Source organism: Arvicola amphibius, chromosome 2, assembly GCF_903992535.2.
Source record: "Arvicola amphibius chromosome 2, mArvAmp1.2, whole genome shotgun sequence".
Taxonomy (NCBI): domain Eukaryota; kingdom Metazoa; phylum Chordata; class Mammalia; order Rodentia; family Cricetidae; genus Arvicola; species Arvicola amphibius.
Window position 1 is genome coordinate 177439422 of NC_052048.2, and position 27041 is coordinate 177466462.

The window sequence follows — 27041 nt, forward strand, 5'->3', positions numbered from 1 at the left end:
TCTTTCTTCTTCTTCCTTTTTGAGACAGGGTTTCTATTTCTATGTAGCCTTGGAGCCTGTCCTGAAACTAGCTACCGTAGACCAGGCTGGCCTTGAACTCACAGAGATCCACCTGCTTCTGCCTCCCAAATTCTGGGATTAAAGGCGTGCACCACCACTGCCTGGCATCTTTTCTTTTCTTTCTTTCTTTCTTTCTTTCTTTCTTTCTTTCTTTCTTTCTTTCTTTCTTTCTTTCTTTCTTTTATAAATATTTATTTATTTATTATGTATACAATATTCTGTCTGTGTGTATGCCTGCAGGCCAGAAGAGGACACCAGACCTCATTACAGATGGTTGTGAGCCACCATGTGGTTGTTGGGAATTGAACTCAGGTCCTTTGGAAGAGCAGGCAATGCTCTTAACTGCTAAGCCATCTCTCCAGCCCTCTTTCTTTTTTTTTTTTTTAGACAGGATTTCACACTGTAGCCCAGGCTAGCCTTAAATTCCAAATAATCCTTCTGCCTCAGCCTCCAAGTAACTGGAGAACAGGTGCGAGCCACCATGTTGGTTTAATTTACTATTTTACGTTTCCTAGAGTCTCCGAGAGTAGATAAATCATATGTGAAAAAACGTGTTTGGAACAATTAGAAACCTGGAGTCAGGGCATGCTGGGAATAATACCCAGAACCTTGTCCACTCCAGATACTCAAGACGTTTAACCACCAAGTCACACCTCCATTCCTCCCAATTACAAATTTAAATCTAGACTAGTAAGTGATATTCAGGGATTAGCTTTTGTTGGACATAATCTATAATAAAGAAGTCATATTTCTTAGCAATATCAACTAAAGCAAAGCTTGGATGAAATATAATTATTGTAATAATTTTCGGGGCTGGAGAGATGACTCAGCAGTTAAGAGGACCTGGGTTCAATTCCCAGCATCCACATCGCAGCTAACAACTGTCTGTAACTCCAAGATCTCACACCCCCATACGTACATGCAGACAAAACACCAATGCAAATAAAATGAAAATAATTTTCTCCTTGGGGTGCAACTCAGCAATATCTACACTGGTTCTAAGGTCCCAATGATAAACTAAAGTTAAATTCTATGAACGCCCCCCCTGGGGAGCCAGGGAGGGAGAAAACAATTCTCCAGGGGCAGAAATCTTAGCCAGAGTTTTATTAATAAACATCGTCATCACATTGCTGGGCGAGACTCTCAGAACACTGTGCCCACGGCAGAGCCACCGAAGCAGTGCTCTCGTCCTTGGTCTTGAGGCTGGTTTCGGAACTCCACAGTCCCCTGACAGAACTGGGCTTGCTGTTTCTTACCCTGTCATCATCCCTACATGGTATGGGTCTCCTCTTCATGCAGATGGCAAGTCTTTGTACTTACAATTAACCAGAATGAAGAAAAGCAACATCAGCTGACCAAAAAGAGAAGCCAAACTTTTTTTTTTTTTTTTTTAAGTCACCTTCATCAGTTCTGTCTGGAACATATTCAGGAAGAGCATAAAGACTCCCACTGCCGGAATATCCGGAACACTTTCCTTGATTTTTCAGAGAGACTCTGTAGATAAAAACAAACAAAAACTTATTATCAGAATTACATTCCTTCATAGAGACAAAAGTTAGGCATAGTATTAGGGCTGTCTTGGTAAATTTCTTCTTAGATAAGATCAAGGCACATCTAAGATTGAATAAAAATTCATTTTATGTTATGTGATATACATAATGCACAAACAAAATCAAGAAGCCTGTGTTGTGCTGTCAGTCCATTGCCAACCCTCTATGTATCGTCACCTGTCCTGGTCCTCGTTTGTGACAATGGCACTCCTGACCCGCCCTGAGTGCAGCACACATCCTGCACTGGCTTTTATCCAGGTCGTTTAATTGGATGGACCGAGTTATTTCCTATGAACAGTGATTTGTATGGCACCCAGCCGGGGTTAACTGTATCATCAAAGTTTGAGAAATAAAACTTAATGACCCCCAAAGGGTTCAAACTCAACCTTAGCTTTCTCAGCTTCACGTTTTCATCAACAGAAAACTAGCATACCTAGGAAAATGACCATACCTAGGAAATGCCCTGAGGTTTTCTAAGAAGCGGTTACGGGGAGACAAAGCGATTCACTGAAAAGTTCTCCGTCACAGCACTTGGCTCCACCTGCCTGTGGACGACAACAGGAGCAGATATTCTGTCTGGCAAGGGTCCCAGTGACACTGCAAAGGGTATAGCAAGATATCCCTCACTTTATGAGACATGCCATTTCCTCTGTGTCCTTACCCTCTTTAAAGGGTCTCACTATGTATGTAGCTCTGGCTGTCCTGAAATTCACTATGTAGACTAGGCTGGCCTTGAACTCACGGAGATTCATCAGTTTCTGCCTCCCAAGTATTGTGTGCCACCATGCCTGGCTCCTCCTTAAAATTTTTAAAGTTACATTTACTTGTTTCTTTGTATGTGTAAGCATGTACATGCCATGATGTGTGTGGAAATCAGAGGACAACTTGCAGAAGTTGGTTCTCTCCTTCTGCCATATGGGTGCTGGGATCAAACTCTGGTTATCAGGTTTGGTGGTTAAGTGCCTTTACCAGTCTTACAAAACAAAACAAACAAAAAAAAGTTCTTACCTTTTTCTAAAAAAAAAAAAAAGCCAAAGAAAACAGAAGCTGGAGAGATGACCCAGTAGTTAAGAGCACTTCACTGCACTTCCCGCCAAGCGTGGTTCCCAGCACACATACCAGGTGACTAACAACCATGTGTAACCTCAACTTCAGCAATGTGCATATACATACCACATGCAGAACACACACACACACACACACATACACACACAGAACCCTGTATGTAATAAAATCTTTAAAACAAAACAGAAAATGGGGAACTGGGACAATGGTTAAGATCACTTGCTGCTCCTGCAAAGGACCTGAATTCAATTCCCAGCATCCACATGGTGGCTCACTGGTATAATTCCCAGGTATTCACATGGTACACATTCATACACATAAATCTTTTTTGAGACAGGATTTCTCTGTGTAGCCCTGGCTGTCTGGAAATTACTCCATAGACCAGACTAGCCTTGAACTCAGAGATCTGCTTGCCTCTACCTCCCAAGTTCTAGAATTACAGGTGTGCTCTTGCCCAGATAAAATAAATCTTAAAACAAACAAACACATACAAAAAAAAAAAGTATCTTTTTTTTTTTTTTTCCAGGAGTGGGAGTACTTCAATAAAGTACAGTTCCAGAAGGAAGTTCTCCCTGGGACTCAGAGGACTGGGGGGTTTCCTCACTTTCCTGACAAAGCTGAAACTAAGCTGAGAAACCAGTGTAAGCTCTTCGCCCTTTCCACAGCCCCATTAAGCCCTGTCACCCAGTCAAGGCTAAAAGACAAACTGCCTAAGAGGAATTTAAAAGCCCAAGCCAGGGACAATTATGAGTTATCTCTACACACTGCACCCACATGAGGTTTCTTTGTAGTATTTTAGTGTGACGGTGACAGACAGAAAGCTTCTGTTGTTGTTTGAGACAGCTCTCACAATGTCACCCTAGCTGTCCTGGAACTCCCACCATAAACCACACTGGCCTCTGACTCACAGAGATCTGCCTGCCTCTGCCTTCCATGTGTCGGGATTAAAGGTTCATGCTACCATGACTGGCACTAGAGAAATATTTTTAAAAAATAAAACAAAACAAAAACCAGCCAAAATATTATTTCTTGAGTCTGAGGACAGAAACAGATTTAGTATCTCCAGTTTGAGTGGTGGGTCAAGTAGCTGTCTTTCTATACTTTTATATTCCCAAATCCCCATTCTGTTGTAATTTTTTTTTGAATCAGGTCTCCTATAGATCAGGCTGGCTTCCAACGTGTGATCTGTCTAAGCCTACTGAGTGCGGGCATTCCTGGTGTGTACTGACACGTCTGACCTAAACATAAAACATTCTTTTTTGAAAAAATATTTATTTATTTATTATGTATGCAATATTCTGTCTGTGTGTATGTCTGCAGGCCAGAAGAGGGCACCAGACCTCATTACAGATGGTTGTGAGCCACCATGTGGTTGCTGGGGATTGAACTCAAGACCTTTGGAAGAGCAGGTAATGATCTTAACCGCTGAGCCATCTCTCCAGCCCAACATAAAACATTCTTATTACATTTATGTATATATGCATTTATTTATATAGTGTGTACACATGTATGTGCATGCATGCCATGATAGACCATGTGGAGAACTCCCTGGAGTTCTTTTCACTGCATGGGTTCTGAGTATTGAACTTAGGTCTTCAGGCTTAGCAGCAAGCTCCCTTACTGAGCCATCTTGCTAGGTCCCTGACCTAAGTATTTTTAAATTAAAACAACAACAACAACAACAACAACAACAAAAAACAGATTTTGGAAACCCTTCCTCTAATTACTTATTGAGGGCATGAATGATATACTTTGTTGGACTTTGGTATAATTATAGCTCCCTCTGGTGGAAATCCTGTGAGCTGACTACCATGAAATTGGGAACCATGATAGGCAAGTATTTTTTAAGGCATAAAGTCAGAAATAGTAACATTTATGCCAGGCTATGAGGCAAATTTGGAACTGGGCCTGGAAAGAACACAAAACCAGTTCCCTGGACTCTCCCTTTCACTCTGCGGCTCTGCGTGTTCTCAGGTCTGCAGCGGCAGCAGTCCTGACTGAACTAATGCTGGTCCAGAGCACGCGCCCAGGCTGTGGAGAGCAAAGCAATGCTGAAATGGGAGAGAAAACCATGGTTTGGAACCAGGATGCAGAGCTCCAAACAGTTAACTGGCCAGACTCCAAGCGCAAGCGACAGCCACCGACAGAGAGCAGCCGTGCCGCAGCGTGAGGCCGGGCAGCGCGAGGCAGGGCAGCTGCCACCCGTCTATTTCTGCTGCTGTATCCCTTTCCTCGTCTTTTCAGCTGCAGGAACAAAGACTTTACCACAAGGTCATGGAATGCCATATGCCAAGCGGATGAGAAACACGGAACCACTTCTGGGCTTTGCTCCTGACGCCAGAAGGAACCTAAGCTGACTTTGGAGAGCTGAAAGCAGGCAGGTATTAACTACCGGGCCAGCCTCTCTGCTCATCCCACAAAACAGCGCTACACACACGCTGGGCAATGGCATCTCACCATGGAGTCCGTCTCAGTTGGCTGGTTAGAATGCTTGTGGGCCAGCAGGATGGCCAACACTGCCTTCCAGCCTGGCTCCGCTGGGGCGCTGGCATCCACCTCCGCTGTCCCATTCTCCTTGGTTTCTTTGGCAAGTGTGATATTTACCCAAGGGCACCAATCTCTATGCTGAGAAGTGGGATCAAAGAAGCTTCGGGGAGAGGTGTCCTGAGGGAGAAAGGAGAGGCACAATCTGATTAGGACAGATGATGGATCTGGTCCAGGAGCAGCTGCAGCCACTTGAGTCCAGAATCCCACAACTGCCCACACTTCTGGTTCTTCTTCATTACTATCTCACCTTTGTCGTTTTGAGATAAAAGTCAGGCTACATAGGCAAGCTGGTCACCGTACTGCCGCAGCCTCCCATGTATGCTCTTTAAACTGTCTTTTCAATTCCCTCTCATTCTTTAGATCTCTAGCCCTGGCCCTTTTCTGTTGAGATGAGGTCGGTGTCAGTATGTAGCCCAGGATGGCTTTCAATTTGCCTCCATCCTCAGCCTCTGGAGTTCTGGGATTACAGGTGTGACCACACTCGACTACTGAACCTTCTTAAGCATACAAAAGAATATTTGGAAAATCACTGTGACAGCCCAGGAAATAACCCCAAGAACTAAAAGAACTGCATGGTATTAAAAAGTTTCTGTAGAACAAAGCAAAATATCAGAGTGGAGAAAGTCTAAGAACAGGAGAGTCTGTGCCAACGACAATTCAGACAGGGTATACCTAGAACACATAAGGACTTCAGATAGGGATTACCTAGAACACACAAGGACTTCAGACAGGGTATACCTAGAACAATAAGGACTTCAGACAGAGTATACCTAGAATACATAAAGACTTCAGACAGGGTATACCTAGAATACATAAAGACTTAAGACAGGGCATACCTAGAATACATAAGGACTTCAGACAGGGCATACCTAGAACACATAAGGACTTCAGACAGGGTATGCCTAGAACACATAAATAACTGCAAAAAAGCCAGGGGTAGGGGTAGTGCATGCCTTTAAATCCCAACACTTGGGAGACAGAGCCAGATGGATCTCTGCAAGTTTGAGGCCAGCCTGGTATAGATAGAGACCCTGCCTCAAAAAAAAAAAAAAACAAAAAACAAAAAAAAAAAAACAAAACAAAACAGCAAAACCAAACTACCTGCCAGGTGTGGTGGATCAGGTTTATAATCCCAGCACTGAGGCAAGAGGACTGACGTAAGTCCAAGGCCAGCCTAGGTCCATAGTGATAGTGAGTTCCAGGGCAGCCGTTACCGTGTGAAAGCGGGTAGGGAGGGAGAGAATCCCAAAGTCTCCTTTATCAAGTCTGCTGCCCTACTGTACAGCTGTCTTGTTAGTCTAAGTATGGATGACTCTCTAGACTCCACTCCAAACCTTTGATCAACCAATCCACCCACCCCTTAAATGTTCATTTTGTGCGGGGATGCACGTTAGGCTTGGCAACAAGCACCCTTACCCTCTGGGCTCTCACCAGCCTGTGTTTTGTCTGAGACAAGGACTCATGCAGCACACACTGCTCTTGAACTCAGAAGCAGTGGAGGATGGCCTCTGCACTGTGGGTCCCGTCTCCACCTCTCAAGGGCTGGGATTACAGGTTATGAACTGTCCCATCTTTAAACTCACTAAATTTACTTTTGGTCAGAATCCAGGGAGGGCTCGTGTCTGCTTCTCCCCGATGCACATAAAGGCACTGTCTGCTGGATGTGCTATCACAGCTATCTACAGAGATGGACTCACTGAGCTGCCGGAAGAGCAGAGGCGAGCTCGCTTGGCTTTCCGGAGAGGGCTGGAGGGAACTTCCAAGCCAGCAGAATCTCCAGTTCCCATGCTTCGGGTCACTGGTCGGCTCCTGGTGGTGGGGCTGGCTGCCTCTGGCTCAGGCCGGTCAACAGGACTGGAAGAGTCCCAGCTCCGGGTTCGGGAGACAATGGGACCTGGACTCTTTTCAGACTGTAGAAAAAGAAAGGCAATGGAGGTATATGAATGATGTAATAGCTTTAGCCTGCGTACTCCTAGAAGCACGTGAAACATAGTATTTTAGAATTTGTTATATAAATGTAGTATTTCAACTGCCTACATAACTAAATTTTTCCGAGACTATTGTATTGCTATACTTGGATTCTATAACAAATTTAGCCTCTCCATCTGTGAAGCATGATACACAGGCTTACTGATAGGTTAAAGCAAAGCCTGCCACCGAGTCCCAGCCTGCTGTGACAGCAGCACCCGGAAGAAGCCAATACCTGCTCGGAGCCGGGAGAAACGGCAGAGTCTTGGCTTCGGGTCATCATCCGCCTAGGAGATTCAGGCACCAGAGGGAAGTGCTCAGGCCGCCCCTCCGCACCTGGAATGGGGGAGCTAGTCAAGCCACAGGAAGCCTCCAGATCCGTCAGGGACGATTCAATCTGCTGGAAGCCCCAGAGACCGACCTTCCTCATACACTGGGAGCATGATATCAAGGAGAGCTGTGTGGGCTCCAAAGAACTGGGAAGGAATGGGAGAGAAAGGAGGTGTTTCTAAAGGTATTATCTCCATGAGACTATGTTTTATCTCAGCAAACAGTCTCTACAGTGGGCTAGTGGACTGAGAACTCTTAAGAACCCTGATCTTAGAACCCGACATTCACCAACTCCTACATTACCTTCTCAAAGAGTCTTAGGGTCTTGGTATGTTCTAGTTGGCAAAAATATTGTGAAGTATGTTTTATAAACTCCTGTCCCTCTTAAAACCCTTTCCTTAATCTACCAAAAAAAAAAAAAAAAAAAAAAGCAGAGTTATTTACTTATTTTATTTGTTTGTGATAGGGTCTTATTCTGTAGCCCAGGCTGGCCTCAAATTCATGATAAATGCTCCCAAGTGCTGTGATTACAGGCACACACCCACCACTCCCAAACTCAGTAAGAAAGCTTACTTAAAGCAAATGGTGGTAGTGGTGGGGCAAGGTCACTTGATACTTTTCCAAAGAACACAAGTTTGGAACCCAGTAGCCACACTGGGCGGCTCAAAACCCCCTCTAACACTGAGGCCCTCTCCTGGTCTTTGAGGGCACTTGCACACACATGGCATATACATCACACAAACACAGGTACATATTCATAAATAAAAATACGTTTATTTTTTCTTTTCGGTTTTTTGAGACAGGGTTTTTCTGTTCTCTGTGTAACCTTGGCTGTCCTAGAGCTAGCTCTGTAGAACAGGCTGGCCTTGAACTCAGAGATCTGCCTGCCTTTGTGCTGCTTGCCACCAAGCCTGGTAACATGAGTTCAGTCCCCAGAACCGCCGTGGCAGAAAGAGAACTGACTCGTCCATTTTCCTCTGACCCCCCATTCGTGCCATGGCCATGCACGGATATGACCACTCCATGCACACACAGCAAATGTTCAAGTAAAGCAGACTGGCTCTGGCACTCTTCTTTCTGAAGGAGTCAACACCAAACTAAGCTGGAGTGGAAATGCCAATGTGGGGCTAGGAGCTCCAGATGGTGTCTCCTCTGGTAATTTTTGTCAATTAAACTTGATTTTCTCCCCTTCTAAAAATAGGACACTATGTTCCTTTTACAAAGAGCTGCACTGTTTATGGGAGCATAAGTTCCCAGCCATGAGGAGGTTGCACAAGGAAAGACTCAGGTATGAACCCATGAATGCCTTAGCATTTATTCTGTTTTAGTTGCTGATTCTCACCCACTTCTCTATCCCTCCTCCACTCCAATTTCTCTCTCTCCTTTTAAAGATTTGTTTATTCGTGAATTTTATGTATACGAGTGTTCTGTCTTCACACACATCAGAAGAGGACACCAGATCTCACTCCACACGGTTGTGAGCCACTATGTGGTTGCTGAGAAATAACTCAGAACCTCTGGAAGAGAACTCAAGCGCTCTTACCTGCTGAGCCATCTCTTTAGCCCCCCCCCCCCATTTCTCCTTTTGTTCTCTCATAGGAAACATGGTTTCTAAACAGTAGCAGTGACTGCTGTCACAGCTCGTGTTTTCAGGGAGCTCACTAACCTACATGCCCAGCCACACAGAGAAAGAACACAGGCGGTGACGTGGACTTGCATGTCTGAGCCCAATTTGCTTGGAGTTTTCCTGTCGTCAGTTTGGTAATCAAGCTCATCCTCCAGCAGGTGCAGCAGCACACTGATCTTGTCTTCTGTCAAGCACTGCAAAAGAACCACGGTTAAAAAGCAACTCCAGAGGGAAAAAAACACAACAACACACATGGTCCGGGGAATGCCATGACTTGGAGACAGCATCAGGAGACACACTCTAGGGCAGGACTGTGCTGTCACACAGTTTAGCTTCCTAAATTGCAGATTTCCTTCTAAGTACTAAATGGTTCTCATCTTACAAACTGTAGATTTATCTAAAACTTATGACTTCAAACACAAATAATAAAATGATTACTATTTATGTCTTGACCTACCACTGAATTTACTTTTGACAGAACAAATTTGACAGCCTTGATTTTTGGCCTGTGGATAATAAGGCACTATGATGGAGTGAGTGGGGCGGGGCTGCCTTAGCGAAAGTCAGGCTGACTTTTCTTTTTGTTTGTTTGTTTTGAGACAGGATTTCTCTAACAGCCCTAGCTGTCCTGGAACTAGCTCTTGTAGACCAGGCTGGCCTTTAACTCACGGAGATCCGCCTGCCTCTGCCTCCAGAGTGCTGGCATTAAAGGTGTTCTTCACCAACCCAGCTCAGGCTGACGTTTCTAGGAGCAAACAGAGGTTAACTGCTTAGTGCTAGAAGCCCTAACAGAGGGTCAACTTGAAGCAAATGACCAGTTTTTACTGCCTACAATACAGCGTGTCTTCACAGCAGACAAGGGCAGGATAAACGCAGCACAGAGAGTGCAGCTACGGTTCTAGTCACAGAAGAGAATCTGGTCCTATAGCATCAGAAAACAGTATGCAGTAAGCAGTTAGTCAGGCAGGACAAAGGTGAATTTTGGCCTTTAAACCCCGCACTCGGAGGTAGAGCGGGAGTTGGTGGGTCTCTGTGAGTCCTAGGGCAGCCATTTCAGGATCCCTATCTAACTGTCTACTCACACCCTCAGTTACTGCATTTCCGGCAGAAACTGGATCCTCTTCACAATACTCCATCCTCTTGTCAGTCAAATAAAGCAACTGGGGCCCACTGCACACGAGCCAAGAAAAACTCACCATCGTTTTCAAGTCCTCTGGCCTCAGGGAAGGAAGCTGGAGGTCTAAATGGCAAAGGCTGTGGAACCGGTCCAGGAATTCACTGACAAGAACAGCAGGTTCACCCAATGGCAACATCCCAAATCTATCTGTGGGAAAATAAACTGGGAGTTAGATGGGAGTGAAAATAAAGACCACAAAGAGAGAGTTAGGGAAATGTAAAATGGACAGCAGCTGATGATATTAAACTATGGTTTTACACGTGAGCCCACAGAGACCTGCACAGGTTCAAACCAGACAAAATCCCAGCATTAAGAGTGGACACAGCCGGGCGATGGTGGCGCACGCCTTTAATCCCAGCACTCGGGAGGCAGAGGCAGGCGGATCTCTGTGAGTTCGAGACCAGCCTGGTCTACAAGAGCTAGTTCCAGGCTCTAAAGCCACAGAGAAACCCTGTCTCAAAAAACCAAAAAAAAAAAAAAAAAAAGAAAAAAGAGTGGACACAAAGTCCCTCTCTAACCAAAAGCTATCTGCAATTGATACCTGCCTGGAAAGAAAAGGCGGGGTGAGAGAAAACTATTCAAAGTCCTATAAGTAGGACTGAACTTCTTTTTAAATTTATTTTTATGTATATGTGTGCTCTATCTGTGTGTACAACTTTATGCCAAAAGAAGGCATCAGATCCCACTATAGATGGTTGTGAGCCACCATGAGACTGAGGGGAATTGAACTCAGGACCTCTGCAAAAGCAGCCAGTGCTCTTAACTACTGAGCCATCTTTCCAGCCCTCAGGACTGGACTTCTAAATAATGCAGAGAGTGTTGAGGCTGTGAGGAACACCAAAGAATCACGACTGTCTAGAAGTAGGGTTCAGCATGCAGCTCGGTGGCAGAGCACTGACTGGCCTTGTAGCCTTGTAAGGGCAGGGATCTGGGTTCCATTCCCAGCACTACTAGAAAAAAAAAAAGATGGGCTAAAAATTGAGAATTGATGAAGGTGGTGGCAGGAGAAAAGCATTTAATTATGAAGTATTCTCTGTATTTCTGCGTATGTATGAAATTGTTACTTTTAGAAAGTCAGGGAAAAATCAAAACAATTACTGAGGTAGAAGGTAGGATTCATCAGACAGAAATTAAAGAAACAATATTTTATAATTTATCAAATTGCAGATAATTCACCATGAGTTAAAGTAGAAGGTAAATTCCTATTGCTGAAGACACATGCACTTCAGAATCAGGACCCAGAGATCCAGGCTGGTGCTAACCTGAAGGCCTCCCTCCTGAGGTCTAGCTTTCATGGTTCCAGAAAGTGCCATGCGAACCTCCAGAGGAGGGAAGTAACCAACAGTCCTACTAAGCAATGGTGCCCACGAACCACAACGGCCAGTACGGCACTATAACCCTAAGGGTGCAGCAGTAACACACTTACCTGTCGATAACGAATGGCTCTCTAACTGTACTTAAGGCCTGCTCAACAAAGAGGAAATCACACCAGGCATTAGAAACCTAGCCAAGCACCTAGGGCTAGCAAACTCATGGATGTTGGAGGGGAACTTACAACCATTCCTTTACAAAACCATCACAATCCCTAACTATATTCTAACTATTTGTCCTAACACCCACAGGTAAGTGTAGTTCTCACCCTTCCTCAAGGAAGCTGAGATTGGTACAGAAAACCATAATCCATCAAATGCAGAGTTGTGGGGCCCAGCCCAATTGATAAATCTACAACATTACTCTTAAGACTCAAGGACTACTTTTGAAAAGGGAGTAGAAAGACTGCAAGAGACAGAAGAACAGACATTTGCTATGGGATGTGTCCTTTAGAAATGTCAAAGCATTTGGGAGGCAGAGGTAGATCTCTGTGAGTTTGAGGCCAGCCTGGTCAACAGAGTTAGTTCCAGGACAGCTAGAGCTGTTAAACAGAGAAACCCTGTCTTGAAAAACCAAACCAAACAAAACAACAAAAACAACAACAACAACAACAAAAAACAACGAACCAAACACACCTAGAAATGTCAAAAATAAACCCACTGAGTCTCACCAACTCGGCTGCCTAGACAATATCCGAACAAAGATGACTCCAACAGACACGCTAACAAGAAAGGGAAAAGATCCGGATGTCTCCACCCTACACAAAGAACTACAGGCAACCAAGGAAAGCTGAGAGCAGGAGAAAAGGTCCTCCTCAGAACACACCAATTGGTTATTCAATTCCAAATGGCCAGACTCGAAAACATAAACACAAAACTAACATTCCAGGGCTAAAGAGAAGGCTTAACAGTTTAGGCTGGTCTCCCAGCGGGCCTGGGTCCAATTCCTAGCACCCACACGGCAGCTCACAACTGTCTGCAATCCAAAATCTGACACTCTCACACAGACATACATGCAGCCAAGACATCAATGCACACACATAAAATAAATCTTTTTTAAAAAGTAACATTATAGAGACTGAGCAGGTTGTATTTCTATTTTTAGGAATACACACACACACACACACACACACACACACACACACACACCAACAACTGGAGAAAAGAGGCCATAAATTTGAGAGGTGGCGAGACGGGTATGTGGGAGGGGCTGGAAGGGGAAGTGGGAAAGGAGCAAATGTCACAACACTGTGGACTACGAAGATGCCTCAGCTAGTAAGGGGCCTGCTGTGACAGCATGAGGGCCTGAACTTGGATGTCTGGTTTCCATGTAAAAGGCCAGGCATGGGGGCTGGAGAGACGGCTTGAGAGTCAAGAGCGCTTGTACTTGCAGGAGCATTGGGTATGGTAACCAGCAGCCACATGGAGACTCATAACTGTCTCTAACTCCAGCTCCAGAGGAGCCAATACCCTCTTTTGGCCTCTTCAGGCACCAGGCAAACACATGATACACAGACATGCATGCAGGCAAAAAACCCACACACATAAAATTTCAAAACTTAATTAATTAAAAAAAATTAAGAAAGAAAAGAACAGTACAAGCCTGGCAGGGTGGTATACACTTGTACTTTTTGTGCTTAGGCTGAGGCAGGAGGACTGGCTCAAGTTTAAAGACAGTCTGAGCTACGTAAGACTTTCTTAAAAACAAAAAGAATGAAAATACAGCAGGGCAGAGGGATGCATACCTGCAATCCCCAAACTTGCACTGTGGCAAGTTCAAGAAGACAGCCTGGTCCACACAGTAAGCTCTAGGCCAACCAACTAGAACTACATGTCAAGACTGTCTCTCAAAAACCCAAAATGAGCAGGAAGCATTTCAGTTACTTCCCAGAGCCCTGTTCCCTTATAGGGAATTCAGTAAGTTATTCTTCAAAACAAAAACAAAACACAGAAAAACATATGTAGGATTGTTCTGAGGTAGGTTTTCATACTGTAGTTCAGAGTGGCCCCAAACATACAACAATCCTCTTGTGCTTCCAAGTGCTGGGAAAATATACTTAGAAAGTGAGAGATTACATAGGAGAGACGAAGAAAGAAACAGTCCTAAGCTGGTTAATTAAAAAGCAGGGTGCAGCAGGCACTGGGGAGGCAGAGAAAGTGGATCTCTGTGAGTTGGAGGCCAGCCTGGTCTACAGAGACAGGACAGGCTCCAAATGACACAGAGAAACCGTGTCTCAAAAAACTAAAAAACAGGGCTGGAGAGATGGCTCAGTGGTTAAGAGTACTGTCTGCTCTTCCAAAGGTCCTGAGTTCAATTCCCAGCAACCACATGGTGGCTCACAACCATCTGTAATGAGGTCGGGTGCCTTCTTCTGGCCTTCAGGCATACACACAGAAAGAATATTGTATACATAATAAATAAATTAAAAAAAATTTCCACAAAAAAAAAAAAAACCTAAAAAACAAAAACAAAACAAAAAAAGAGCTAGTTCCAGGACAGGCTCCAAAGCTACAGAGAAACCCTGTCTTGAAAAAACAAACAAAACAAGAAGTATTTATGTATATGAGTGTTTTGCCCGCAGGTCTGTTATATCTCCACATTCATGACTGGCGCCAGAAGAGAAAGAGCGACCTCCTGGAACTGGAGTTACAGATGTCTGTGAGCCAACACATGGGCGCCCGGAGTCGAGCTCAGGTCGCCTGTAAGAGCACCAAGTGCTCTTAACCACTGAGCCATCTCTCCAGCCCTGGTCTGGCACACACTTTTGATTACAGGTCTTGGGAGGCAGAGGGATAGGCAGATGAAAATGGATCACTGAGTTCAAGGCCAGTTTGGTCTACATATTAAGTTTCAGCCCAGGTAGGGGGACACAGTGAGACCTTGTCTGAAACAAAACAAACACACAAAAACAGGGGCTGGAGAGATGGCTCACTGGTTAAGAGCAATGGCTGCTCTTCCAGAGGCCCCGGGTTTGAATCTTAGCATTCATAAGGCATTGAACAATTAATTGTCTGTAATTCTAGTCCCAGAAGATCCAACACCCTCCTCTGGCCTCTGAGGACACTAGCAGAGAATGTATAGACAAACATGTAAACAAAACAGCCATATGGCAAATAAGTAATTAAAAAAAAAGCATATAAGATAATAAAATGGACTTTCAGATTGCTGGCACAAAAACTGGATGGGAAGGTCGGGGCAAACTTTTAGGAACTGGACTCTTCCAGTTTTGCACAGCCGAGTGCCAGGTACCTATACTATTCAGCAGAAACGTGAATGAGGTGGCTGAAAAGGAGTGAAGATCAAAGAGCTCTAGATAGGAATTAGGAGTTCTTCAACGAGAGTCAAGTTGTGAGTGGAGCTGGAGTTCCAGGGCAGACAGGACTATACAGAGAAACCCTGTCTCGAAAAACAAAACAGAACAAAAAGTTATAAGAGCTAGCTAAAAACAAGCTATCAGCCAAACATTTATAAGCATTTATAGCTAGTAATGAGCCTCTGTGCGGTTACTTGGGAACAACTACCGGGACAGAAAACTCCACCTACATATACCTTCCAATGGAAGCCAAGGCAGAACGTGGAGTTACTTAATGCAGTGGAAAAGCAGAGTTAGGATCAGGTAAATCATAGTTAAGGCTTCTCTCTAATTCATGTTATGACCTCTGGAACTCACTATGTAGACCAGGCTGGCCTCCAACTTACAGAAATCTACCTGCCTCTGCCTCCTGATCTAATTCTTAATTCTCTTGCCTAAAACAGTTGAGTTCTTATTACCTACCTTGAAGGACCCCGTGTGCGGATTCAAAAGGCCACCAACACACACACACGCACACACACACACTCACACACACACGGCTGGTGGACAATCTGGGAAGATTAAGTGACAAATAAATGCAAGGTCTTGAAAAGCATAAACAGAAGAAAAAAAGCAACTTCCAAGAGCAGGACTGCACAAGAAACTGGGCTCTATTAGAGAGTGACGACCTGGGAGAAATGGTAACGCGGCTCCTTTAAATGTGTACCTGGACAGGGGCTGTCTGGCCAAAAGCAAAACTTCTCATGGGCACTGCACAAGGATTTCCTGAGTTCAGCACATCGTTCCTTGTCTGAAAGTCACAAGAGGTAGCAATTATTATACACTATACAGATCAAAATCTGAAGAGCCAAGAGTCTAAGAGAAAAACCTAAGAACACATACATTTAAATAACTTATGATACCTTTACAAAGATATTTTCAAAAAAGGCAAGTATATCCTCTTAAAGCTTATCACAAAAAAGTTCCTTTGTTGGTACAAAGAAGGTATGCTGTGTAACTTGGAAGGGAAGGCTTCTAAATTATAGGCCTTCTCTTTGCTCTGAAGGCCAAACTGGGATTAAAAGATAACCACCAAACTGCTGTCTGTCTAGAAAGCACAAAAACAAGGCCACTCCACAGTAGAAGCACTGAGGCTAACAGGGTGAAGGCCATGGCAGCTTCACCTTGTCATGTGTGATATGGAACATTGTTTACTCACAGACGCCGGCCCAGCACCTCGCACACGCTAAGTTAGTGCTCTACCACTGGCTATGTCACCAGCGTGGGTCTCAACGTGGAGAGAACGATCTGGACGTGCACTTACATCTGCTGAAGTCAAAGGCTGGCTGCAGGCTGGCACAGAGGAAGGCCTGGCAGCTGGAGCACTTGAGCATATCACATTCCACGGTGACCCAGCCGTATCTGGCGCAGATGAGTGGGGACAGCTCAGGGGGCTTCCCTGCCCATTTCAACGAGTACTCGCATTAAGAAAAACCATGTATATGAAAACCAAGCACAATTGAACTTGAACACATTTTTAATAAATTTACTTTTAAAATGCATACACTCATTAAAAGTAGACAGTAATGTAGAACTTTAAGACAATTCTGAAGCCATTTCTGACAACTCTTAGTACTTCCCCTTCTCTCCTGGGAACCAAGGACATAACAGCTATGCATGCCCGTACTGAGATGTTGGGAACTTTCCATCTCCCTGAATAGGGGCAAGATAACCCTTAGGTGTTGACTCAGTTACTGATGTTTTGACTTAGTCCCTGGGAAGGAGCAAAGTGACCCTCAGAAGTTTCCCTTTACCTCATCTGATCTGGCAACCACTCTTTAGCCAATTATTGGTAACAACCTTTTGAATAAGCCAAACATAATAGTTAAAGAACAACCCCCAGACACCCCTTCCTTCTGTGGTTTTTCCCTTTAAAAATAGCCTGTACCAGACATTCAAGGTCTTCTAGCCTCCCGACTGCTGGAAGACCTTGTCATGACAGAATTAATAAAATCCTCATGCTTTTACATCAGCTGTGATATGAGAGATGGTCTCTTGGGGCGACTCCTCCTCCTCGGTAATTGGATGCTAGGGTCCAACAGTAAAAGCTGGGTGATGGTGGCACAGGCCTTTTTAAGCCTAGCACTTGGGAGGCAGAGGCAGGCGGATCTCTGTGAGTTCAAGGCCAGCCTGGTCTACAGAGGGAGTTCCAGGACAGGCTCCAAAGCTACACAGAGAAACCCTGCCTTGAAAAACAAACAAAAAAGCAGACAGTAAAGAAAATGGCCTATACAATTCCCAGCACTGGGGAGGCAGAAGCAGGTAGATCTGAGTTCAAGACACGAGAAGGAGTTCCAGGACAACCAGGGCTACAGAGAAACCCTGTCTGAAATGAGAAAGAAAAAAGAAAGAAAACAATAGAGTGTATGTGTGTGTGTTTTAAAGCTGAGCATGGTGGTGCACACCCTTAATCCCTCCCCTGGAAGGCAGAGGCAGGAAGATCTCAGAGTTTGGTGTCAGCCTGGTCTATAAAAGAAGCTCCAGGACAATCAGGGCTACATAACAGAGAAAGACCCTATTTCAAACAAACAAAAGATTTATTTTGTTTTTTTTAATTATGTGTTTGTGTGGGTTACTATATAGGTTTGTATATACACCAGTGCTAGTGCCTCGGAGGTCAGACGAATTGGGGTGAATCCCTGGAGTTGGGGTTACAGGCAACTGAGCGCAGCCAATTCTCCATATCTCTGTATCCGTTCAGCCTCTGAGAATCCATCTTTAAAAAGCACATCACAAAACTGTTTTTCTTACTGCCTGGGGGCAGAATACTGACACCCTCTGCTTCATTTAATCTGAAGCCCTAGGGCCTGCGAGTGCTGCTGAAAGCCCTAGCAACGATGGACCTAAGCAACAAGGGACCATAAAGGTCAGGAAGGCTGGAACAGTTCTGCCATCATTTGCCTGTGTTATCCTAATGGCCCACCACTACCTGGCAGCAGACAGCATCTTTAATTATGTATCTGGGAAAGTGTCCTGAAGCAGTTATTGATCCTGAATAGTAAAAATCTCATTGCTTGTATTTTACCTTAAGAGATTTTATTTTGCTGGGCATGGTGGTGCACAACACCTTTCTGAAGGCAGAGGTGGGTGAATCTCTGAGTGTGAGGCCAGCCTGATCTACAAAACAAGTTCCAGGACAGTCAGGGCTACACAGAGAAACCCTGTCTCGAAAAACCACAAAAAGAAAGGGGGGGACATTTATTTTAGGGGTTGAAGAGAGAACTCAGCAGTTAAGAGTGTGCTCCTCTTACAGAGGCCTAGAGTCTGATTCCCAGCAATCACATGGCAGCTCACAACTGACTGTAACTCCAGCTCCAGGGGATCTGATGCCCTTTTTGGCCCTTGTGAACACCCACACTCACGTGTACATACCCAAACACACACAGAGATATGCAAAATTTAAAACAACAACAACAACAAAAACCAACAACAACAAAAAAAACCTAGGCGGTGGTGGATCACCCCTTTAATCCCAGCACTCGGGAGGCAGAGGCAGGCGGATCTCTGTGAGTTTGAGGCCAGCCTGGTCTACAAGAGCTAGTTCCAGGACAGGCTCCAAAGCTACAGAGAAACCCTGTCTCAAAAAAACAAAAAGAAAAAGAAAAAGCAAGCTAGAGTTACTAGACTTCTGCAAGAACAGAGTAGGCAACTTTAGGACAGCTCTAGTCCCTGCTTTCTGGTACTCACCCCTTGGGTAATCCTGTCCTGAATCTGAGCTGGCCTGGTAACTTGTCTTAATAATCAGAATATGGTAAAAGTGATGGGATGTCTTCTGAGATTAGGTTACAAAAACAAGTCTGGGACCAGTGAGATGGCTCAGTGGATAAAAGTGCCTGCTGCTAAGCCTAATGATCTGAGCTTTGTCTCTGGGATCCACGTGATGGAAGGAGAGAAGAGACTCCCACAGCTGTCTCCTGACCTCCACATGTACACCATGCACATATACACTCACATACATACAAACATACATACATACATGCCTACACACACTAAATAAGTACACATAGTAAAAAGTTAATTTTAAAAAAAGAACATTTAGCCAGGTGATGGTGGCTCACACCTTTAATACCAGCATTTGGGAGTCAGAGACAAGAAGGTCTCCATGAGTTCAAGGTCAGCCTGGTCTACAAAGTGAGTTCCAGGACAGCTGGAGTTACATAGTGACAAGTATGTTCCCATGTAACAAGGAACCAAGGGAGGTTCTGACCATTCGACACCACAGACCTGAAGCCCTCAGTGGGACAGTAACAAGCAAATGAACACACAGGCTGGAGAGACGGCTCAGAGGTTAAGAGCACTGACTGCTCTTCCAAAGATCTTGAGTTCAATTCCCAACAACCACATAGTGGCCCTCTTCTGGCCTGTAGACATGTATGCAGGCAGAACACTGTATTTAAATAAATCTTTAAAAAAGAAAGAAAAGCCGGGCGGCGGTGGCGCACGCCTTTAATCCCAGCACTCGGGAGGCAGAGGCAGGCGGATCTCTGTGAGTTCGAGACCAGCCTGGTCTACAAGAGCTAGCTCCAGGATAGGCTCCAAAGCTACAGAGAAACCCTGTCTCGAAAAACCAAAAAAAAAAAAAAAAAAAAAAAAAAAAAAAAAAAAAAAAAAAAAAAAAAAAAGAAAAAAGTGAACTTGCTGCTAATAATTAATTTGCCAAGTTCTTCTGTATATGTGTTGCTTTTACTGGTTAATGAATAAAGAAGCTGCTTTCAGCCAATGGCTAAACAGAATATATTCAGGCTTGAAAAGATACATATAGGGAGTAGGTGGTGTCAGAGACACCATGGAGCCGCCAGAGAAAGACGCAGGCCATCAGTTGAAACCTTGCTGGTAGGCCAGAATCCTCATGGTAAAATATAAAATAATAGAAATGGGTTAATTATAGATGTAAGAGCTAGCTAGCAATATGCTTAAGCTATTGGCCAAACAGTGTTTTAATTAGTATAGTTTCTGAGTGATTTAGAGAGGCTGAGCGGCCGTGAACAAATAATCATACAAGAGAGTTTGGAGCAGGATCCTCTCCTGTCTATGCATTGGATGCCCTTCATGGCTCCCTCTAAGGAACCTGAACCTCTGCTACACTACCGAGTATAGTGGCACACATTTGTAACCCCCACACCAGAAAGGCAAAGGCAGGAAGATCATGCGTTCAAAGCCAGCCAGGGCTATGTAACTAGTTCCCTGTCCACGTGGGCCATATCGTGAAGACCCTGCCTAGAAAAAAGCAAACTGGGCTGGAGAGCTGACTCAGTGGTAAGAACACCTGCAGCGCTTCTGCCAGGGAATTCAAATTCAGTTCTCAGCACATATATCAGGTGCTCACGACTGTAACTCCTGCTCGAGATCTGAAACATCCCCCCTTCTTCACACACACACTTGCATACACGAGCAGATACATAAATTTAAAAACAAGCAAACAAAGAAAAACAAAACTAAACTAAAACAACTCTGTGTCTGGATTCATAGTCCAGAGTTTGTGGAATAAATGGTGTTGGGATAATAAGCATTGGAGCAATTTGTCATGCAACAGTGACTCATATACAAAAGGAATCTAGAAACTGTCAAGACAGTAGTGCACTTTCAATGAGATCACTCACAGTCCTGGCTCTTCTACTTGCTAGCAGGATGTCTTGTTAGTCAGGTAACTTACTCTCACGACTACTCTTCTGGCTTTTTTTTTTTTTTTGGTTTTTGGAGACAGCATTTCTCAGTGTAAGTGCCATTGTCTCCCGAGTACTGGGGTTAAATCCGTGTTCTGGCTTTTGTTGTTGCTGTTTGTTCTTTTGCTCTCTTCTGTAAAATGAGTACAATAGGACTGGGAATACAGCTCAGTGGGAAAGTGTTTGCCTGGCATACATGAGGACCTAGTTTTGATTCCTAGCACTGCCTTCCACAAAAAAAAAAAAAAAAAAAAAAAACAAAACCAAAACAACAACAACAAAAAAACAAAACAAAACAAAAAAAACCAGGATGGCAGTAAAGGTACTTATTTTCACAGGAATGAGTTAAAGATCAAAGGTGAGAACACATGTGAAAACCTACTACACAGAAGCACCAGTAGCTATTCCTTCTCTCAGGACTTATTTTGGTTTATTCTTCTGTAAAGGCGAAAGGTTAGCTGGGCACGGTGGCTCCCATTTACCATCCCAGCATTTGAGACCAAGGCAGAAGATCTTGAGATGCAGGTTACAGACCCTGCCTCAAAACAAAACAAACAAACCAAAAGATCTGATCTGTCCCTCAACTGATCCTTTAAGGGATAACATACTAAGATGCTAATTTCCATTGAAAAGTTCTTACCAACACTGATACTTTGGTTTAAAAGATCAGAATAATGGACTGGATGGATGGTTCAGCAGGTAAGAACACTGGCAGCTCTTCCGAAGGACTCCAGTTCAATTCCTAGCACCCATATCGAGGGTGACAACCATCTGCAACTCCATTCCAGGGGATGTGAAACTGTCTTTTGGACTCTGTGGACACTGCACACATGTGGTTCACATACAGGCAACACACCCACACACATAAAGTAAAAGCTGAAGATCAGAGTACGCAGTATAGGACTCTAGAGTAACAATTCTGCAGCAGGCTACCCCTTACATGAACTGAAAAAGGATATAGAAAAGGTCTCCACTCTGTGAAAAAAGGCTTCTTTGCTAGTAGATTCCAATGGGGACTGTTCTGCTTGAGGCGATCCATTGACTGGCTGCAATGTGGCAGATGTGTCCTTACTGAAACCAAAGAGCAGGAGAGTTAGTGATCTTTTCTCTGTATTACTCTGCTGAAATCTTCCAAGCCTAGCTACTCTACACGTATCCAACCCAAATGAGATTTTAAGTCTCTGAAACTCATTTCAACAGTCATTGTTCTAGTCAAGCTATTCCTCTGCTTCATACATCCTTTTCCTTCCTAATACTTATGAAATGGACTCTAAAGTCTCCAATCTGGCAGTCACAACTCTTTATAGTTTAGCCACGCTCCTAGGTCATTCACAGTTCTCCAATAATATTCTGAATAATTTTAGTAAATACGAAATATGGCCTTCAAGGATTCAGGTATTAAATAATAAAACAAACCATCTCAGAGAAAAATTTATTTTTCTTTTTTGGAGACAGAGTCTCACTCTATAACCCAGGCTGGCCTAAAATTCACAACAATCCTCCTGCTTCAGCCTCTCAAGTGTTGATATTACTACTGTGTATACACACGCATGTGTGTGTGTGTGTGTGTGTGATATATATGTGAGTGAATGTATACTTTATCTACTGAGACATCTTGACTGTCTCTGTTTTTGTTTGTTTGGTTTTTTGGGGGATGGGGTTTGTTTGGTTTTTCAAGACATGGTTTCTCTGTGTATCAGCCCTAGCTGTTCTGGAACTCGCTCTGTAGACCAGACTGGCCTCAAACTCAGAGATCACCGCCGGCCTCTGTCTCCTGAGGGCTGGGATTAAAGGTGTAAGCCACCATCACCTGGCTTCTGTTTTTTTTTTGTTGTTGTTGTTGTTTTGTTTTTGTTTTTTTTTTTTTAAAGAAACGGGGTCTCATTTTGTAATATATGCTGGTCCTGGAACTCACTACCTAACAAGCTGACCCAGAATTTACATCAATACTCTTGCTTCAGACTTTCAGTCACTGGTATTACAAGTGTAAGCCACTATGCGCAGCTAAAAACCTCTTTAGAAATAAGAAAACACCAATAACTATGACTTGAAAGAAATAAAATTATTCCAGCCAGTGATGGTGGCACACACCTTTAATACCCAGCACTCGGAAGGCAGAGACAGGCAGATCTTTGTGAGTTCGAGGCCAGCCTGGTCTACAGAGTGAGTTCCAGGACAGGCTCCAAAGATACAGATAAACAGTTTCGAAAAACAAAACAAAAAAGCCAAACTCATTGTAGTCTAAGCAGTATCTGTGAATTTGTTTCCAATAGAAAAAATTTAAATTTACTCACTTTAACTCTCTCTTTTCCCTTTCCCTCCTCCCCATACCTCTTTCTCTGACGGGGCCTCAGGTTGGCCTGAAACTTCAGAACCTCTGCCTCCATCTCCCAAGCGCTTAGAGTTGTGTGCCACCACTACCGGTTTAATGCAGTACTAGGGGTCAAATACACACTAGGCTAGCTATATTCCCGTCCCAACATTCATTGTTTAATTAAGGAAGAAAGGGGGAGGCGGGGGAGGAAAAGTCACCACGCAATTTCCCTTTACTATCTTGATAACTACTTTAACCGTGTAATTGGTTTCATTTATGATCCTGTGTACATCTGCTTTATGCATTTAATAAGAGTGTTCTTCGGAAAAGGGGTTCCTAAGCTTCCCCAGACTATGAGAATCCACCTCATGAACCCTAGTTAGTATTCATCTTATTCAGCTAACACTTCTCCCTCAAAAATGGCTTGTAAATTTTGCTAGTGATGCGGCATCAGGTACATCCAGAAGCTACTGAAGCCAAGCAATCAGCGACGCTTTCAGATCCCATAAAGAATTCAACCCCAGCCACCAAGTCACCGATAGAAGTTACCGTACGCCGCGCCCCCGCCCCTGCTCCAGGCCCCTGTTCTCAAAGCCACTCGAAAATTCAGCGCCCAAACCACAGCTTGGGGAACTCACGCTTCTGTGCTTCCATCTTCCGGGACGATTCCCTCATCTATCAGCTGCCGAACTTTCTGGGGTGTCTCTTCAGGGGAACGAACAACTGCACCCCAAGTCTTTTCAATACCCGCGGCAAACAGCTGCCCCTCACTGGGAGCCGCCATCTTGGTCCGTTCCTGACTCGTGTCCCCAAGCGTCTGAAGGCTCAGGAACTTCCGTTCTGGGTTAAGACCCGCCCCTCTAGCCAACCGGTGGTGATGCACGCCTTTAAGCCCAGTACTCCCGAGGCAGAGGCAAGCGGGTCTCTGTGAGTGTGAGGCCAGCCTGATCTACAGAGTGAGTTCCAGAACTGGCTCCATAGTTACTGAGAAACCCTGTCTCGAAAAACAAACAAACAAACAAACAAAAAAGACTCGCCCCTCTGGCTGTAGGTCCCACTTTTCCTGGTTTTTAAAAATGACTTAAAGAGTGATTATAATGTTTAAGACTGAAGTATTTCTCTGATGAACTAGCATATTTAGGTTAATTTTAAAAAAACTCTGCACAGGGTATCTCTATGCAGCCTTGACTGGCCTGAAACTCGCTCTATAGCCCAGGCTGACGTCGAATTTATAGAGGTCCACCTGTCTCTGCCTCCGAATACTGGGATTAAAGGCGTGTGCCACCACCGCCCATCTGAGAATTTTCTTTTTTAATATAGGGTCTTACGCAGTCCTGCAATTCAAGAAATCTACTTGCCTCTACCTCACAAGTGCCGGAATTAAAGGCATGTGCCACCACAATAAAGGATTTTTTTTTTTTTGATTTTAAAAGCAACTTCTCTCCAGATTTAGCAGGGATAAAGGACTCTGTTGCAGCCAGCAAATAAAGATCATACTGACTCTCCTAAATTGCATTGCTTTCCAGGTAAGGAAACGGCAATCCTTAGCCGAGAACAAATAACTTGAAACCCTTCTTAGGGACTGTTATGAGTGGAAGAAGCCTGTGGCTTTAACACCATGCTTTTTTGCTTAGGAAACATCCATCCATCCATCCATCCATCCATCCATCCATCCATCTATCTATGCATCTATCTATTTATTTTGGTTTTTCAAGACAGAGTTTCTATGTAGCTTTGGAGCCTATCCTGGTACTCACTCTGTAGAACAGGCTGGCCTCTAATTTACAGAGATCCACCTCCCAAGTACTGGGATTAAAGGTGTGTGCCACCGCCCAGTTTAGCAAGCATTTATTAACTATTGCCTTGATATAGTAGGAACTGTCAATAAAAAAGTGAACAAGAGAGCAGCCGAGCAGTGGTGGCAAATGCTTTTTAATCCCAGCACTCGGGAGGCAGAGGCAGGCAGATCTCTGTGAGTTCGAGGCCAGCCTGGTCTACAAGAGCTAGTTCCAGGACAGGCTCCAGAGAAACCCTGTCTCGAAACTCGAAAAGACCAATAAATAAATAAATAAACAAAAAACAAACAAACTAACAACAATTAAAAAACCCCCAAAAAACTCTAGGCCAGTCTTACCTACAACGTTCAGGGTCAGCCTAGGCTACATTTTAAAAGAGAGTGGGTCTGGAGAGATGACTCAGCAGTTAAGAACATTTGTTGTTCTTGCAGAGGACCTGGGTTTCCTTCCTGGCACCCATAGTGGGCTGCCCACAGCCTCCTATAATTCCAGTTCCAGGGACTCTGATGCCCTCTTCTGCCTTCCCAGGCACCTGCATGAACATGGTGTACATACATACGTTCAGGCACACTTATATACACACAATATAGACAAATCTTTTTTTTAAAAGAATACTTTTTTAAAAAAAATAGGGCAGTAGACCCAAGTCTTCGTACTGAGGTAGATAAGGTTGTTGGGAAGAAAACTGTACAAAATTTTCCAGAACCTTCTGCTGGAAGACTGATGTGTAGGAAGAGTGAAGAACGAGACAATGGAGCCTGGTGGTGATGGTGCACGCCTTTAATCCCAGCACTTGGGAGGCAGAGGCAGGCGGATCTCTGTGAGTTTGAGGCCAACCTGGGCTACGAGAGCTAGTTCCAGAATAGACTCCAAAGCTACAGAGAAACCCTGTCTCGAAAAACCAAAAAAAGAAAGAAAGGAAAGAGACAATGGGATGGGCTTTCCTCTTTAAACTTACTTCCTGTGGGCTCCTGACTTCAGCACTGTTCTCAAACACCAGATCCTGAAAGTTATGGTTCTAGCACTTGGGAGAGAAGCAGGCAGATCTCTGCAAGTTTGAGGCCAGCTGATGTGCATAGTTCCAGGCCAGCCAGAACCCCATAATGAGGCCTTGTTTCCAAAAAAAGAGAGGACAAAGGAATTCTTACTCCAGAATTTGGTTATAAACCCTGCTGGCCAAGAGCCAGAAATTTCAGCAAACCTGAAGGTAGCTTCCAGAGATAATGCTGATTTTTCTGTTTACATCCATCTTGTTTTCCTCGAACAAGAATATTTGCATTATTTGTTTTGTTTTGTTTTTGAGGCAAGATTTCCCTGCGTAACAGAATGATTTAATAAATAAACTACTTAGGTGGAGCTGGAAGGCCTGCGGCCTTGAGCCTCCGTTGTATCAAATGTGTGAACACTCCTCTCCCATCCCAACCTAAATAGTGCAGCTCAAAACTCACCTAAGAGTGCCGTTTATTGGGGCAGCACTGACACACACTTTTAATCACAGCACTCAGAGACAGGAGAATCTCTGTGAGCTTGAGGCCAGCCTAGTGTACAGAGCTAGTTCCAGGACAACCAGGGCTACACAAAGAAACCCTGTCTCAAAAACAAAAAACAAAACCAAAAGAAAGAAAAAGAAAAAAAAAGAGGAAAAAAATCCCATTCCCAAAAGGAGATCCTTTGAGAAAAAAAAAACTGTATTTTTTACTTCATCTTAAATCTTTAATACTTAAGCTTTGCTTAAATCTTTATTTTTAACTCCTTCCTTCCTTTCCAGACAGGGTCTCACTATGTAGCCACGACTGTCCTGGAACTCACTTTATAGAACAGGTTGTGTAATGGTCTGCTCTGTCCCTTTAAGAGACAAGCCACGCAGGGCGGTGGTGGCACACGTCTTTAATCCCAGCATTTGGGAGGCAGAGGCAGGCAGATCTCTGTGGTCTCTGAGGCCAGCCTGGTCTACAAGAGCTAGTTCCAGGACAGGCTCCAAAGCCACAGAGAAACCATGTCTTGAAAAACCGAGAGAGAGAGAGAGAGAGAGAGAGAGAGAGAGAGAGAGAGGCGCCACACTCACTCCCTCCCCTGTCTGCTGAGGCAAGCTGATCTTCAGCTTCCAGCCTGAGCCTCTCCTTTTCAGTCTCTCTTGAGAGGCAGTTTCTGTCTCTCCCTTCTCTCCACTTCTCCCCTTCCCCCTCTCTGTTTCTCTCTCTGCCTCTCTGCCTCTCTCTCT

The 27041-nt window shown here is 44.3% G+C and overlaps 1 protein-coding gene across 1 annotated transcript; it reads right to left on the reverse strand.

The window, feature by feature from the left end:
- Positions 1-1149: 1149 nt before the first annotated feature.
- Zc3hc1 (zinc finger C3HC-type containing 1) lies at positions 1150-23823 on the reverse strand. Its single transcript, XM_038320946.2, has 10 exons — positions 23663-23823; positions 21670-21781; positions 16312-16462; positions 15715-15798; positions 10344-10471; positions 9187-9341; positions 7426-7666; positions 6920-7132; positions 5133-5339; positions 1150-1554 (listed from the first exon to the last, which is right to left on the reverse strand). Exons 1-10 carry the CDS (start codon positions 23806-23808, stop codon positions 1486-1488), a joined length of 1506 nt encoding a protein of 501 aa, XP_038176874.1. The 5' UTR covers positions 23809-23823; the 3' UTR covers positions 1150-1485.
- Positions 23824-27041: the final 3218 nt, after the last annotated feature.

Bases quoted from the DNA above. Each gene is read 5' to 3' on its own strand.
- Zc3hc1 (XM_038320946.2), bottom strand. From the start codon at position 23,808: ATGGCGGCTCCCAGTGAGGGGCAGCTGTTTGCCGCGGGTATTGAAAAG. The intron at 9,342-10,343 runs GTGAGTTTTTCT...GTTCTTTTGCAG, and splicing joins CAGAGGACTTGAAAACGATG to TGCTTGACAGAAGACAAGAT. The intron at 5,340-6,919 runs GTGAGTCCATCT...TTTCTCCCTCAG, and splicing joins TCTGCTCTTCCGGCAGCTCA to GACACCTCTCCCCGAAGCTT.